Source organism: Enhydra lutris, unplaced genomic scaffold (assembly GCF_002288905.1).
Source record: "Enhydra lutris kenyoni isolate GAN:26980312 unplaced genomic scaffold, ASM228890v2 scaffoldscaffold17, whole genome shotgun sequence".
Classification (NCBI taxonomy): Eukaryota; Metazoa; Chordata; class Mammalia; order Carnivora; family Mustelidae; genus Enhydra; species Enhydra lutris.
In genome coordinates this window covers 11,513,111-11,527,811 of record NW_019154101.1, presented here as the reverse complement: position 1 = coordinate 11,527,811, position 14,701 = coordinate 11,513,111, and the positions used below count along the sequence as shown (strand labels likewise).

At 55.0% G+C, this 14,701-nt stretch overlaps 1 protein-coding gene across 2 annotated transcripts in view; it reads right to left on the bottom strand.

Annotated features, from left to right (window-relative positions):
* The window catches only part of LOC111147674 (copine 5), an 86,867-nt gene that overhangs the window by 18,176 nt on the left and 53,990 nt on the right, over nucleotides 1–14,701 (bottom strand). For both annotated transcript variants that reach the window (XM_022503884.1, XM_022503885.1), the window contains 4 exons: nucleotides 14,549–14,652; nucleotides 9,853–9,957; nucleotides 2,730–2,771; nucleotides 620–695 (listed from right to left, as the gene is read on the bottom strand). In XM_022503884.1, the coding sequence (XP_022359592.1) occupies nucleotides 620–695; nucleotides 2,730–2,771; nucleotides 9,853–9,957; nucleotides 14,549–14,652 (327 nt within the window). The remainder of the gene's footprint in view (nucleotides 1–619; nucleotides 696–2,729; nucleotides 2,772–9,852; nucleotides 9,958–14,548; nucleotides 14,653–14,701) is intronic.

Genomic DNA, 14,701 nt, shown 5'->3' with positions numbered 1-14,701 from the left:
TGGGAAGGCCACCGGAGGAGCTGGAACTCAAGCTAAATTTGGAAGCTGGGAGGGCATCCCGGGATGGTGAGCACACACAGGCGAAGACTCAGCGGCAGAAACTGTCCTTGGAGGGCAAGCACTATTATCTCCAGAAAAACTGGCAGGGTGGGGAGAGGCTTGTCCAGGTTGTCCAGATCCAGATGGAGGCTACCTACGTCCTGTTCCTCTGTTTCTTCCCTTCCAGAAACAGTAAGATATTCAGCAAGCCCTGAAATTGTTCTGATTGAAGGCAGAGAGCCACCTTGAACTCAGGACCTTGGGTCTCCCCAACCCCCACCTTCTGTCCCACTGGAACCCCTCCTCCCCCATCTTGTTGGAAGAACGCTTTGTGGGGACACTGTAACTCAATGATTCGGGGAGCCAGGCAAGCCGACATTGTTTGCCTCTTGATTCTGCCACTTACTGACCCACGTGTCTTTGGGCAAATTCTCTTGCTTCTCTGAGACTCAGACAATAAGAGCCACATCCCAGGAGAACAAGAGAAAACCCCAGCCCAGCACATGGCCCGCAGTAGTCCTCGGTGGCTGGAACTTGGGTATAATCAGAGCAAATCCCGGACTTCCGGTGTCCACCTCACCTCGTAGATGTTGAACTGGCTCTGTCCGCGGGCCAGCTCCCGGTAGCTGGTGGTGAACTCCCCAATGAAGTCATGGCTGCAAGAGAAGGTCTCTGTGAGACAGTGGCCCACACTGGGTACTGCCTCTGCCCATCTCCCTGCCTCTCACACCCCTGCCCCTGGCTCCCGATTCTGCCCGGGGCCTCCACTCCAGGGGTGCACGCCAGCACACAGGCTGGGCCCCTGGGAAGAGCCCCGTGTTCCCTGTGGAGCGGGAAAGCCAGCAGTCACCTAGCCAAGAGCAGGGCCCCAGGGAAGGGGGCCCATTTCTACTCGGAGTCTTGTTTGAACAAAACCGGCAGGGCCGGGTCTTTCAGGGAGGACAGGAGAAATTTAAATATGAAATGAATATTAGACGGCATTCAAGAATTATTGTTCAACGTGTCAGGTGTGATAATGGCATTCATGGTTCTGTAGGAAAATGTCCTTATTTTTTAGATGTTCTCAATGAGATATTTAGAGGTAGAAATGCCTTGATGTCTGTAATTTAAACTACAGCAGCAAAACATAGAGCAAATGTGGCAACATGTAACACTTGTTAAATTCAGATGATAGGCTTAAATTCCTTCATTAGACTCCTCTTTTTCTGTGTATTTGCCATTTTTCCAGTAACAGTCTTTGAAAAGACCATTTGCGTCATGTCCATCGAGGTAGCTGGAGATTTTCTGTGGTGGCCACACTTTCTGGGACTCTGCCCCCTCAAGTGTGTGTTCCTGTTAAGAGCAGCAACACCTGTCCGCAGAAGAACCCCGCTCACCATCTCTCCCACATCTGGCTGCCTTTCGGGGTCACCACCCCCGAAAGAGGCAGCCTGGGGGGGACCTCCAGAGCAGCTGGAGAGTGAGGCCTGGGAGGTGTCCCTGGAGCCTGCCTCTGCCTGGAGGCCACTCTGGATTTTGACTATGTATTTATAACTCTCGGGACTCAGACTACAAGCTCCTTGATGGCAGGATGCTATGAGAGCTGGTGGCTATCCCCAGTTTTTCCCAGTGAAGGAGAAGTATGGGGAGCTCTGGGGTAAGAGGAAACATGGAACTGGTAAAGAGGAGAGGACGGGGGACAGAGCGAGTTAACAGAGGTTCAGTGGCACTGGAATCCTGTCCCAGAAGGCCTCAGGGGAAGGTGAGCCACCTGGACCGTCCAGGATCTACCTTGAGTTCTGTTTGCATAGACCTTTACAGTACCCCCTATTGGCATCACAGACTTGAGGGGTATGGATGGAGATTACGGGGTAAAAGTCCCCTTACAACACCCCTCGTAATGCCACAGAATGGAGGGAGTCCCAAAAGTCCAGAGGACATATTGGGTGTGGTCCCACAGACAAGTGGAAGCCTGTGAGGTTTCTGGAGTAGAGCCAAGAGAGGCCCATTCTTGTCCTCATCTATGAATTCCCAGTGACACTGCTCCATGGGGGCCCTTCCAGTTGCAGACAGGGAGGGTACTGGGGCCTCCCACAACCCAAATGGAAGTGTCCTCCTCCTGGCCCGGCTTGACCCAACTCAGGGACAGCCTCATGGCTCCAGGGACCCTTCGTGTGCATCAAAGCTTACCCTTCCCCATAGCCCACCCCCTCAGGGCCAGCTCCCTACAAACAGTTCCTTTGATGCACCAGCCCCCCCACACACACATACAATTAGACTCGGAGGAGTCTCTCTGAGGACTGAGCTTGTCTTCCCCATCTCGGTCACCCACAGCACTTAGCCTCACGGAGAACATGAATGCTCGGGGTCACCTGAATCTGTACATTCGAAGAGGCACATTTCAGAAAATCCTAATTCTCCCAAATGTGGTGAGGTTTTAGGCACTGGCTGTCTGCTAGGTGGCTATCTGAGGAAAAGAGGCCTCCCGTGCCTCTGGAACCATGTCATGCAGGACCGAGATCCTCTGGTGCCTCACAGAAGCGGGGCAGGGACAATCCACTGGGGCAATGGACCCCGACGACCCTGGAAAACCAGGCTCCCTCACCCCCAGAGCTGCCATTGGCATCGCTCTCCCCCTTTGAGGGGAGGGCCCAACCACCCCTTGGGGCTGCTCTCATCCCCGCTCACCTTCTGTCCTCCTGCTTGCTTACCTGCCATCCCGATCCCAGTCGTACACCTCCACCTTGATGGTCCTGCAAGGCAAAGGGCCCGTGGTGGGGTGGGCTTGACCCCACACCTGCGTGGCCGGGAAGACAAGGCCCCTCCCATGCTCCTGGGCCAGAAAGGTGCGCTGAGACAGCCACCAGGCTCTAGGGCCCTCAAAGGACACACAACAGCCCCAGAGACAAAGGAACTATCTTCAGGCCCTTTAGTAAAGGTCTTAGGGACAGAGGCATCCTCAAAGCTGCCTAGGGACTTGCCTGAGTTTCAGGAAGGATGTGGAAAAACAGTCTCAGACTTCAGTTCACCCCACCTTCTCCTTGGCCACCCCAGATGGGACACAGGTCCCAGGAAGAAGCCATAGTGCGGATTTATCAAGGGTGGGGGGGACAGTGGTGAGACCCTGGGATCTCAGGCCAGAGCGACTGCGCTCTCCTGGGGAGGGGTAACAAGACTAGGAGCTGGTGGGACCCCAGTCCGAGGAGTCTGAGCAATGGGGAACCAGCACAGACCGGCAGGGAGGGGCCCAGGACCTCCCGAGGTCAGGAATGGCCTGCTGAGCTTTTCCATTGCCACGACTGGCTCCTGAGTGAGGGTGTAATTATCTTCATATTTTAGCCTGGCTGCTTTAATTAGTTTGTTTTGACTCCTGTGCAGGGGGCTGGGCTTTGGGAGCCCATTTTATTTTTAGCCCGTTTCCATGGCAACAGGCTAGCAGACCAGAGGTGGGAGGAGGGAGGTGGAAGACCGCGGGTTAACCCTTGGTGCCGGTAGTCCTCCAGGGAGGCCCAGGGAAGGGGCAGCTGCCAGGGTCTCCCTGCAGGCTCAGGATCGGGGTGGTGGTGGCGGGGGTGGAACCAGAGGCGTGGGGAGCCGGGGTCTCCAGCCTCGGTCCGAATTGGGGCTCGCAGAGACAGCTGCCTGGGCCTGTCTTCTAGTTATAGATCATCTCGCCCGGGGCCGCAGCCCGTCTTTGTGGGTCTTCGAGAAATCGGCCTCGGGGTGGCGCGGCCCCCAGCAGGAGGCGCTGTCTCCCCGTAGATGAGCCTTCCCGGGGCCGGAGGGGGGGGGGTTCGAATCTGCCCGCCGCAGGGCACCAACTGTCCCCCCATGGAGGAACGTCTGGGAGGTCGTGCACCACCCCGGATTTTTGTGACCATCTAGGTAAATGGGGCAGGCATGGAAGTCCGTCATTTCAAGGAATCCTCTTAAATTCTTAGGAAAAACAAAATACTGTGTCTCTCTCTGGAGTGAATCGTGGGGTAAAAAATCTAGAAAAAAATCTAGGTCCTTGAAGTGGCGGGGAGGGGCTGGTGATTGGAAAGAGAGGAAAGAGGCTGGAGTGCAGATGCTGCGGGACCTGGAGAGGTCACTGAACTTCTCTGAGCCACAGACCATCCTTTTCAAGGAAGGATACTAGTGGAGTTGGCAGAGCCCACGGGGCGCACAGGTGGGTCTCCGTAAAAATGCCTCCTCCTCTCCACTCTGGCATTTGGCCACACTTGGATTGCTTTTCATAGGAAATTTACTTAAATCAGGGACGCTCCCGCCTGGGTACCTGGGCTCTGCAACTTCCAGTTCCTGGAATGACAAGGCCTGGAATGACAAGGTATCCAAGCCTGGCCATGTAGCTGATCACCACCGAGCCTGTCAGACATACACAGCCCCAGGTCCGGTTCCTGGCATCTCTGGGCAGAGCCTGGGATCTAGTTTAAAGTTTCCACACACACACACACCCCCCCCACGGCTCTGCTGCGCGCACTCATTTTCAGCTGGGGAAGCCAAGCCCTAAGGGATGTGCCCAGGGTCACAGAGCTGGCCAGGGCCGGAGCCAGGACCCTGACCCACAATGCCAAAGTCACCCAGTCCTTCCCAGACCCATACGGCTCTGTAGGGGACTTTCGGGGACCCCAGCAAGGAGTGTCTCTCCTGAGACCACCAACACCAGCCACTCAGGCGACTGGATCAGTGACAGCCACAGGCTCAGAAACTACAGGAGGACCCCAGTTACAGCCACAGCCTTGGATACCCCCAAAAATCACTAAGGAGGTTTTTGGGTTTTGTTTGTTTCTTGTTTTTAATCCCAGGGCACAAGGGCTTGATTCAGTTGGTCTGGATGGTAATCAGGCTTGGGTAGTTTTGGAACGTCTCCTGGCTGATTGGAATGCCTGGCCAGAGCCACCAACCTTCTCTAGAGGAGAGCGCTGGGCTCCCCTCATCATTTGCACACTGGATCCCGGGCACGTATTAGCAATCCTGACGCCAGCAGTTCAGAATCAGTTGGTCTGGGGTACAGCCTGGGCAGGGGGCGTATTAAAAACTCCCTGGGGAATTTTAACTTGCCGCTGAGGTTGAGACTTCCGGGGGTGAGATTCCTGTGCAAACTCAGCCCAGCCATCTCAAAGGCCCCAGGGACTCTGTTTACCCCTCTGTAAAATGGGATCATCACACCCACTTTGGCGTTCTGAGAAGTCAACTACATCATTCACATGTCATTCACACCAGGACTGGACACATGTTCTGCTCCATCTAAAACACTCCAGCCTTTCATCCAAGTCCCTGTCTCCCAAGCAATTGCTATTCACCATGAAAACGTCAGCTCCTTGAGACCAGGAAATGTGGGTTGTTTCGTTCCCTGCTGTAAACTTCAGCTTCTAGAACGGTGCCTGGCATATAGTAGGTAATATAAATATTATTAAATATCTGTCGTCTGAGATCTCACAACTCTGTGCAGTTACCATGCAGTGACAATTCCCTCCTTCCACAAAATCATGAAGGGAAGCCTGGCGCATGGGTGGGGGGGCGGGGGGGAGGCTTTCCCCAAATCAAGCTGTGAAGCCAGGCCTGGGGCCAGGAGCCAGTGTCCTGTGGGTCTCTGGATGCCTGGGGCTGCGGGGACAGAGCTGGGTCTGTGTGAGCCTTAGCAGGCCAGCGGGGCCAAGGGAGGCCAGCAAAGACTGCAGGCTTCTCTCTCTGAACACCTGCACACCGACAGCTCTATCTACAGTCTCCTTGGAGCAGAGCTGTGTCTCTCTCCTAATGAGCTTCTCCAGGGCAGGAAGAGGTACTAGGCTAACAGGTCTCCAGGGGTTGGCCCTAAACTGACTGAGTCAGCCCATCAGTCTTAGAGGCTTCGGGGAAGAAGACGGGTGTTGGGGTTCAGGGGGACAGGCAGCAATGCTGAAAGATGGAGCTCTGTGTAAGCACAGCCACACTGCAGAGGCTTTCCCTCCTCTGCCTTCAGCTTCTACGTGTGTCAGCTGGTCATATGCAGTGGCTGGGCCCCCTCCCAGGACTCAGCATGCAGTAGGGTTCAAGGGCGATGTATTTCCCTTCTCCAGCAGGCCCACAGAAGTGTGTAGCTTCTGGGATGTGAGAGCCCCCAGTCCTGGGGAATCGTCTCCCCTCTCCAGGGAACGGCCCAGTAAACTTACCCTCTTCACATCCACACATTCAACATTAAGGTGTGAGTGAGGGACAGCAGCCTGAGCGGGAGAATCTGGCTGGCTCAAGGGGGAATAGATCCTCAAGTTGCAGAATGCCAAAGGCCAGAGCAGAGGGGTTTCAGGAAAGGTTGGGGAAGGGCTTCTTGTCATCACCCATTTCACCCCACGGGAGGGCTGGACCACCTCTGATCTTGACGCCAGCCCCGCTGTCCCCAGCTCTGCCCAGCTGGCTCGCTTGGATTTGAACTGGAGACAGCAAAGATGGGGTGGACCTCTGCCTCTAGAGAAGGCAGTTTCTGGAGAAGGGAAATATACCTTCTCCTTCCTTGGGCAAGATACATAAGCTCTAGTTCTCTGTTTCCCCATCTGTGAAATGGGCATGTCCTTAGAACCCAGCTTCTAGGGTTGCTGTGAAACTTAAATTCACAAAATAGGATAATGTATTTAAACCAATTAGGGCACAATTTGACCCAACTCTGAAAGACTCAGTCATCTTAAGGGTTTCCACCCCCTCATTCCAAGTAAACTCTCCTGCCTCACAGATCCCTGTTTCTCGCCCTCCCAGCTCTCTCCTTCATGGGAGGAGTTGATACTTCTATTTGGATTCTTCCCTGAGCCCAGGGCTCTGCCTCCAGCTGCCCTCTCCCAGTACCCTCCTAGCTCTCTGACCATCTCCGTGTCTCTCTCCTGCTCCCTACTTGTGCAGGACCTGGGACATCTCACCTCTGCCAGCTCTCTGTTCTCCTCTCTGCATGGCAGAGCACCACCGTGCCTGTCACACAGCTGCCCCCTCAGGGTCCCTGTCACTCTTCCATTTCTCCCTCTCAACCTCAGCTCCAAACACAAATGTCCTCTAAATCCCTTTTACTCCCAGATGTAGGCAGATGGCCAGGCCTTCAAGTCTTCACCTCCAGGCTCCAAGCAGACCTGCCCCAAGTCCCTGGTCAAGCCCTCCACCAAATGTGCCCCACTCACACCCGTCTTAGCCATTTAGCCCCAGAGCACAAGGGACACGAATACAAATTCTCTAGGCAGCCTGCCTGGCTCCAAATCCTGGTTCTACCACTGATGGGCAGTAAGATCCTAGGTGAGCTGTTAACGTCTTTGGGCCTCAGTTTCTTTACCTGTAAAATGTGGATAGTATTAGCACCTTTTTCAGAGGAAATTGTTGGAAGAATGAAATTAGCTTACATACATAAATGACCACAGAAGTGCTACAAGAGCATTTACTACTACTACTACTATTACTACTACTACTACTACTACTACTACTACTACTACTACTACTACTACCATATTACTATGACCTGTCTCCCACTCTGGCCTGGGAGTAACCTAACGGGGAGGCTCAGATCTGATGTCCACTATGCCCACAGCACCCAGCAGCATGTCCGTTGCCTGGCTGGCTTGGAAGACACGGCTGCTAGATTAAACTGAATGTATTTTTGTGAGCTTTAAGAGGTACCTTGGGGGGAGAAGGAAATGGCTTTGTTTTCCTGCACAAACCCCTCCCTCTCCTACCCTGTGAGGGCCTTCCAGACACTTGCACCTCCCAAGTGGCTGTTGGGTACATAGGTCACCCTAGAGCTCAGTGGCAGAGGGGCCGCGTGACAGGCCTGGCCCCCTCCATTAACACCACTGTCAGTCACGTCACGGTCAGTCTGTTCCCGGCTGTGGAGAGGGTCCTGGGCTGCCTGGTCATGCTGGAGGGAAACCAGTCTGGGGCTCAGCCTGCAAGAGGAGGGATGGGGGCGGGCTCTGGAGGTGTTCCCGTAACTTCACTTCCACTGGTGGCTGAACGGAGAGCCCCGCTGTCTGAGCCCAACTGCCTTCCTCACTGTCCCTGACAAGGCTAGGTTCTCAGGGTGCAGGATTGTCAGGGGTCGGCTGGGCCCCCAACAGCCTCTGGGTAGTGAGGCCAGAGATGCCAATTCCTCCCACCCTGTGAGACTTAAACTGCTACGCTCTCCCATCCCCCAACCTCCAATTGCCCCTCCTTCCCTGTCACCTCTGCTATCCCAACCATTCTTCCAGCAACCAGAACCACCCCCCCACCGTACCTCCCAGCCTTCCCCAAGTCTCCTTCTCACCCTCCTGCTCCAACCAGACCGTCCTTCCACTCCACAGCCCCCGGAAGCCCCAGGACTGGCCAGACATGTAACCGGGCTTCATTTGGCTGGAATGTCTATTTTTGTCTCCAGTCTCATTTTGCACAATTATCTACCTATCTAAAATGCAGATGTGTGCACATCTGAGCTCCCTGTGGTCAGCCTCGAGGCTCCCTAGAGATGGAAACGTGGCTATATTCCCTTGAAAGCCACACAGCTGCAGGCGAAGCATTGAGCACACATCGTAGGTACTCAGCGACCGCCTGTGGAACAGACTGGCGGATCTGTCCCAGCTAAGAGGCAGGAGAAGGAGTCACCTCATCTCCTGGATCAGCAACCTAACAGGGCCACCTGAGGGTTTCCTGGAGGGAGACAGGGATGTCTGAAGGCCATCCGCACTGTCCTTCCCACTCCTCCCCGCAACATGTACCCAGTCAGGAGACACTGTGAGCAGAGTCCCAGGGAGCCCTTGCCAACGGCATCAGCCAGGATCCCCTGCAGGGTCCATTGTGATACCCCAGTGCTCCTGTCCGGATGGCCTGCAGAGGGCCCATGTCCCATCCCATCTGGCAGCTCATCCACCAGCAACAGCGATCAACGGGAAAACAGGCCAGGTTCTCGAAACTTCACACAGACCAATGCCATCCTACTGCCCCCGACTCCCCGGCACTCAGCACAACATGCAATTATCTGTTTCTTTGTGTGGTGATCGGATTCATGTCTGCCTCCCCCACAAGGATGTAAACTCCACAAGGTTGGGCGAAGGGTGAAGACGGCGTGTTTGGTCTCCTGCTGAGTTCCCAGCATCTAGCGCGGTGCCCAGCACACGGTGGTAAGTCAATAAATGTTTGTGGACAAAATGCGGGATTTGGTATTTTATGCAAACCAGGGCTTTCTTGCGTAGGTTGAAGTTCATGGGAGCTTCTAAACAGCCCTTGAAGGTAGGTGGATGCTTAAAACTCATTCTACAGATAAGGAAACTGAGGCTCAGGCAGGTCGAAGCTTGCCCAGGTTGACAGCGCTTTCTATTCCCAGAGCCAGAGTTAGAAACCAGGTCCCCGGTACCTACACCCAAGAACCTACACTCAAACAATGACGGTGAGAGCCAACAGACATGCGATTAGGATGGGCTGCCGCACATCAAGAAAGTTTCACGAGTTCTCCGTACTCTGCCCCTCATACCCCATTTATCTTGGGATCCTGACTCCCCAGAGTCCATCTACTAGGAGTTGGGGCTGGCATGGCCACCTCTGCCTGCATCGAGAGCCCCCATCCTGCCCCCACCCGCCCCTCCACTGGAAATCACAGACAGGCTGCAGAAGCTCCTGGCTTCCCATCCCCCCAGGCTGGGCAGGTCCCCCACCAGCAGTGGGCTGCCAGACCAGGGGGACGGCGGTGGGGCGGGGTGGGGAATGGAGGCAGACACTGCCCAAGGAGGCAAGGGGCAGGAACAGCACAGCTCTGGGGGGCTCTGCCCCCACTGCCCAGACAGCCAGCACCTCTACCCTACACCTTACCCCCTACCCCCTACACCTGTGAGGGACAGTGTCTCATCTCACCGGTCGTAGTCCCCGTTGCAGAGTGCTCTCACAGGAATGGAGAAGGTTTGCCAAACTGGGTTTAAGGTGTTCTTCATGACCTCGGTCTTGTGGCAGATGGTGAACCTGGTGAAGAAGAGACGGAAGGTGTCAGGCTCCAACCGAGGGAGGCAGAATCCAGGTCAACAGAGGGGCCAACCGATTAACCTCTGCGGTTGCCTCACAGTGGAAGCCAGAGCTTCAGGAGGCGATGAGCTCCCTGTCACTAGCAGCATCCAGACACTACCTGCAGCCGTTTTTTTCCCCTAAAGATTTTATTTTTTTATTTGAGACAGAGCGAGCAAGCGTGCACAAGCAGGGGGAGGAGCAGAGGGAGAGGGAGAATCAGGCTCCCCAGTGAGCAGGGAGCCCAAAGCAGGGCTCCATCCAGGACCTTGGGATTGTGACCTGAAGGCAGATACTTCACCAACTGAGCCGCCCAGACAGGTGGCCATTTCTTGGTGACAGTTGAGAGAGATTCCCAGGGGCAGGTGGGGAGTGTCAGGAGATAATGCGTTCTGCCCCCCTAGCCTCCTCTCTGTGTGACCTTGAGTAAGCTGACCCCTCCCCTATAAACTCAGGGAGTTGGCTGCTGTCAGATGTTCCTCATCTGAGATCCGCGGAAGGATCTGTGGATGGGATTTAAGGGTTTGTGAACCCCTAAAATCGGGGTGAACTTGGTGCATGACTTTCATATATTTGCTGTTCCCCTGCCTGGAGCATTATCTCCCCAGATTCCCATGTTCATGGCTCACTTACTTCCTTTCGGTCTTTACTCAAGTGTCACCCATTTGATAAAAGCACCCGCCTTGATATAAAATTTATTTAACCCCCGGTCCCCTGTCTCTGACATCCCCTTTGTCCCCTTCCATGCTTTTTTTCCATTTTACCTGTTATCATTTGACATTTGACACAGTCTATGTTTCTCCTTATTTATTTGTACGGTTTGTCGGTGAAACGCAAGCTCTGTGAAGGCAAGGGTTTGTTTGGTCTTCCTGGATCACTGGTTTATCTCTGGTGCCCAGACCAGTGCCTGACACTGAGTAAGCGTTCGCTAAATATTTTTTTGGAACCAACTAATGAATAGATGTATGTCTCGCAGGAGAGTTTCCACAGCTTGCCCTGGCATTAAAGGCCATGAAAGTGAGGCCCCTGGCTTAGACAATCTCTTAGACACTTGCAGCTCTCCCAGTCTGAATCCACGAGCCTGCTTTGCAAACTGAAAGTGTCGGACTGGCTTACCCCGCTGGGCTCCAGTCCAGCGTCCCTGCCCACTCCCCGTGCGTGCCTGCTGGCCGCATCCTGGCAGCCTGCCCTGCCAACACAGAGGGGCAGCCAGGAGCCAGATCGGGGCCAGGGGCACAAGCTGTCCCCCTGTGATTTCCCAGCCTCCCCACCCCCACCCCAGCCACCTACCAGCCTAGAAAGGTCACCCAGGAAAGTGCCTGGGCCCTGCCCGTGCCCACACAGCCTCTGCCATTTCTTCTCTGGCAATTTTCAAGTCAAAATGTCATTCCTGTCACCGCGGCTCAGCGTTTCTCTTCTCTGCTCCTTCTCGCCCGCCCACTGGAGTGTGGAGATACATGTGGGAGACCTCCCCACACACCCTGGAGCTGGTGACTAGGATGGGAATGAGGACGGGGACAGGAGGGGGCCATGGCTGCCCAAGCTGGGGCAGGCAGGTAAGGCAGGAAGACAAAAGGGTTGGGGAGGGGGGCGCAGGAGGTAGAATCAGGAGCTGCCCCTGGGCTGTGAAGGGAGGGAAGGTCGCCTGCGCAGAAGCCTGGGGCTGGGCTCCAGAGACCTCCTACCTGGAACAGTCACACCCACCTTCTGTGGACCCTCCCAGCCCTTCCATCTCTTTGGAGCCACCGACTTCTTCGTCTCTTTTCCCTTGCCAACCAGTATCCTGACCAGGTCTTCTGCACTATTAGCCTGATTGCCTCCCTCCGGGCTTCTGATCTGAAGCTGCTTTTTTTAAGGTCCTCCAAGCCCCTCATCACCAAATCCACAGACCCCTCGACTCCCTGCTGCAGCTGACCTGGAGCCAGGCCCTGGCATGGAAATGGTCCTACAGACATCTCATGGCTCAACTCAGTTCACCCCAATATCCACTCAGGGCGTGATGTGGGAGACCATGAACCCGCGGGGTCTAACAGGTGAAGCTCCAGTCCCAGGGCCCCTGCTACCAGCTGTGCCTCCCTGAGCAAGAGACTTTCTCTGAGCTTCCCCTTCATTGTAAAAAGATTGGGGGGGTGGATCCAGTAGCTAATACTGCCGCGCCCTGTTCTAATGACACATATGAACTCACCTGGTCCTCACAGCAACCCTGTGAGGAAGGTGGTAGGATTATCCCCACTGTACATACCAAGAAACTGAGTTGGGGAGGTGCACTGTCCAATATGGCAGCCACTAGCCACATGGGGCTATTTACCTTTAAATTAAATTAAATTTAAATTAAGTTTAATTTAATTAAAAATTAAGCTCCTCAGTCACTCTTTTCACATACTCAACAGCTACCGTAGCTAATGGCGACTGTGTTGGATGGCAAGACACAGAACATTCCCATCATTCCAGAAAATTCCATTGGTTTAAGAGACTTGCCTAAAGGTACACAGCAGGCAGCTTGGCGGAGCCGGAGGGGTGACCAGGACTGAAGAAGACAAAGTAGGTACAGCACCAGCAGCTCCATGGGTGCTTCCTCCCCTTTCCCCCCAGGACATTCCACTCCCTGGGTTCCCTCACTGACCTTCCTTCTGACCTCTTCCTAACTGGCAGTGTCACCCGAACCTTCTACTGATCTCTCCTTAAACCTTGGGTAACCACCCTGCTTCCACTAGGTCAGCCTCTGACCTGTGCCCACAGACAGGCCCACCCTCTGGGGGGCTCTGGGTGGGTTTCTCCAGCTGCCCTTGGAGAGATCCAGCCCATGCCTCAAGGGAAACTCGCCCCCAAATAAACTCCCATCGCCTCCCCCATTTGACCAGCTCCTTTGCCATTTTTAACACTCTGGGTTTCCCACAGCTCCACTGCCAGGGAGGGGCTCTGACTTCAGTGACCACCCCAGTCCTGCCCTGTGAGGTCTGCTCACTGTCCTTTTGCCCCGCCCTCCCCTCCCCACTTCCTCCCTGCATTCCCCCCAGCGAGGCTCGCGGGCGCGCAGCACCTCCCACCTGTTCACGGTGTCAGTCACGAGTCTCTCCCTCTTCCCTGCCCCCTCCCCACCCATCCTACACAGGCTCTGCTAGAACAATCACTGGCAAACACTTTGCAACACACCCCTCCCCTGCTCCTAAACCCCAATCCCTCTCTCCTGGCCCTGCTGGTCTTCACCTCCGAGACAAACCCAGCCTGACCAGGCATTTCCTCTCTGGAGGGGACCTGTGTGGACATTTCCGTGGGCGCCCGGAACATTGCTGGGCCCTTTCCCTCCCTCCCTCAAGTCAAGTCAAAGTCAACAAGAATTATTTAAAGAAATCCTGCTGGGAGTCCTTTGGTGAGACAAAGACTCCTTTTGTTATGCAAATGATCACACCTAATTTCCCTTGTTTTGTTCGTTCAGGTTTTAAAATCAGTTTTCTCTTGAACTGAAACACACCTCCTCCTACTCCTCCCTGCCCCCCAACACACACACACACACACACACACACACACACACACACACACACACACCGTTCCAGAATCCAGGGGAACTGGGCGGAGGCCTTTCTGCCCTCCGCTCCAGGCACACCTGCTTTGCGCTCTGCTTTTCTCTTGCCTGTTGTTCTTCCCTTCTCCTTCCCCATGGATCTATTTTCTCCCTCTCCTTCCTAACCTGCTTCCAAGTTCCCCTTCTCCAGCAGTGTCTTTCTAATTAACCTCCCTGACCCCATGGCTTCCCGGTTCGGCAGCATCCCAGCTCAAAGTGGCCACAGCCTCCCAAAGCCATGCTGCTTCAAGAGACCATGGAGACTGCCTCATCCAACTGGCTCATTTTCCTGATGAGAAAATAGGCCCAGAGAGGGGGTATAACTTGCCCCAGGTCACACAGTGAGCTGGTGGGGTGGACAGAGGTCCCCAGACCCTCAACCTGGAATCTGAGCATCCGTGTGCACAGCTGACCTACATTTGCCGCCGCGCTGTGTGTTTCCGTCATATTGTGGGTGGCTTCCAGATTAGGGAGAGGAGAGGAGGAAATGGGGGATTTAAAGACGCGTGCAGTTTTGAATGAAGCCTTTGGCAAGGTGTGGGGCTGGGCAGGTAACAGGGTCCTGATTTGCCATGCCGGGCATGTGGTAGTTGGGTGGGGGGCGCGTGGGGTAGTAGGGGTGTTCCGAGGCCTGCAGGTGGAGGAGGGGTGGGCTGGAGATATGCGCTGACTTGTGCGGAAGAGGAAGGGGCTATCGGAGGAACCCTTCCTTCCCACCCTAGCCCAGCTTTCGCCCACTCCCCTCACCTCCAACAACCGCGGCTGAGACACTCAGAATGGCACCGCTGGCTTCGGGGCTGCCCTTACCCCCCACTGGTCCCAATCATGTGTCATGTGTCAGGGTACCACGGGAGCCCCTGACTTCCATGCTCAGCAGGAGGCCCAGGTACCACTGGGAAGAGGCAAGTCCAAGCCCCCATGCCTGGCAGGTCGCCGCACCCCTCCATCCCTGATGCTGGAAAGGGGGTGAAGTGTGGTCAGGGAACTCACGTTCCATCCTCATTGCTTCTGTAGAACACCAAGAAGGGGTCGGACTTCCCAAAGAAATCTTTCTTGTCCAGCTTGTTGGCACAGAACTGCATTGTGGCTACATCCTGGTGGGAAGGAGGCAGAACAAGAGTGTGAGGCAGGAGAAGGCTGGAG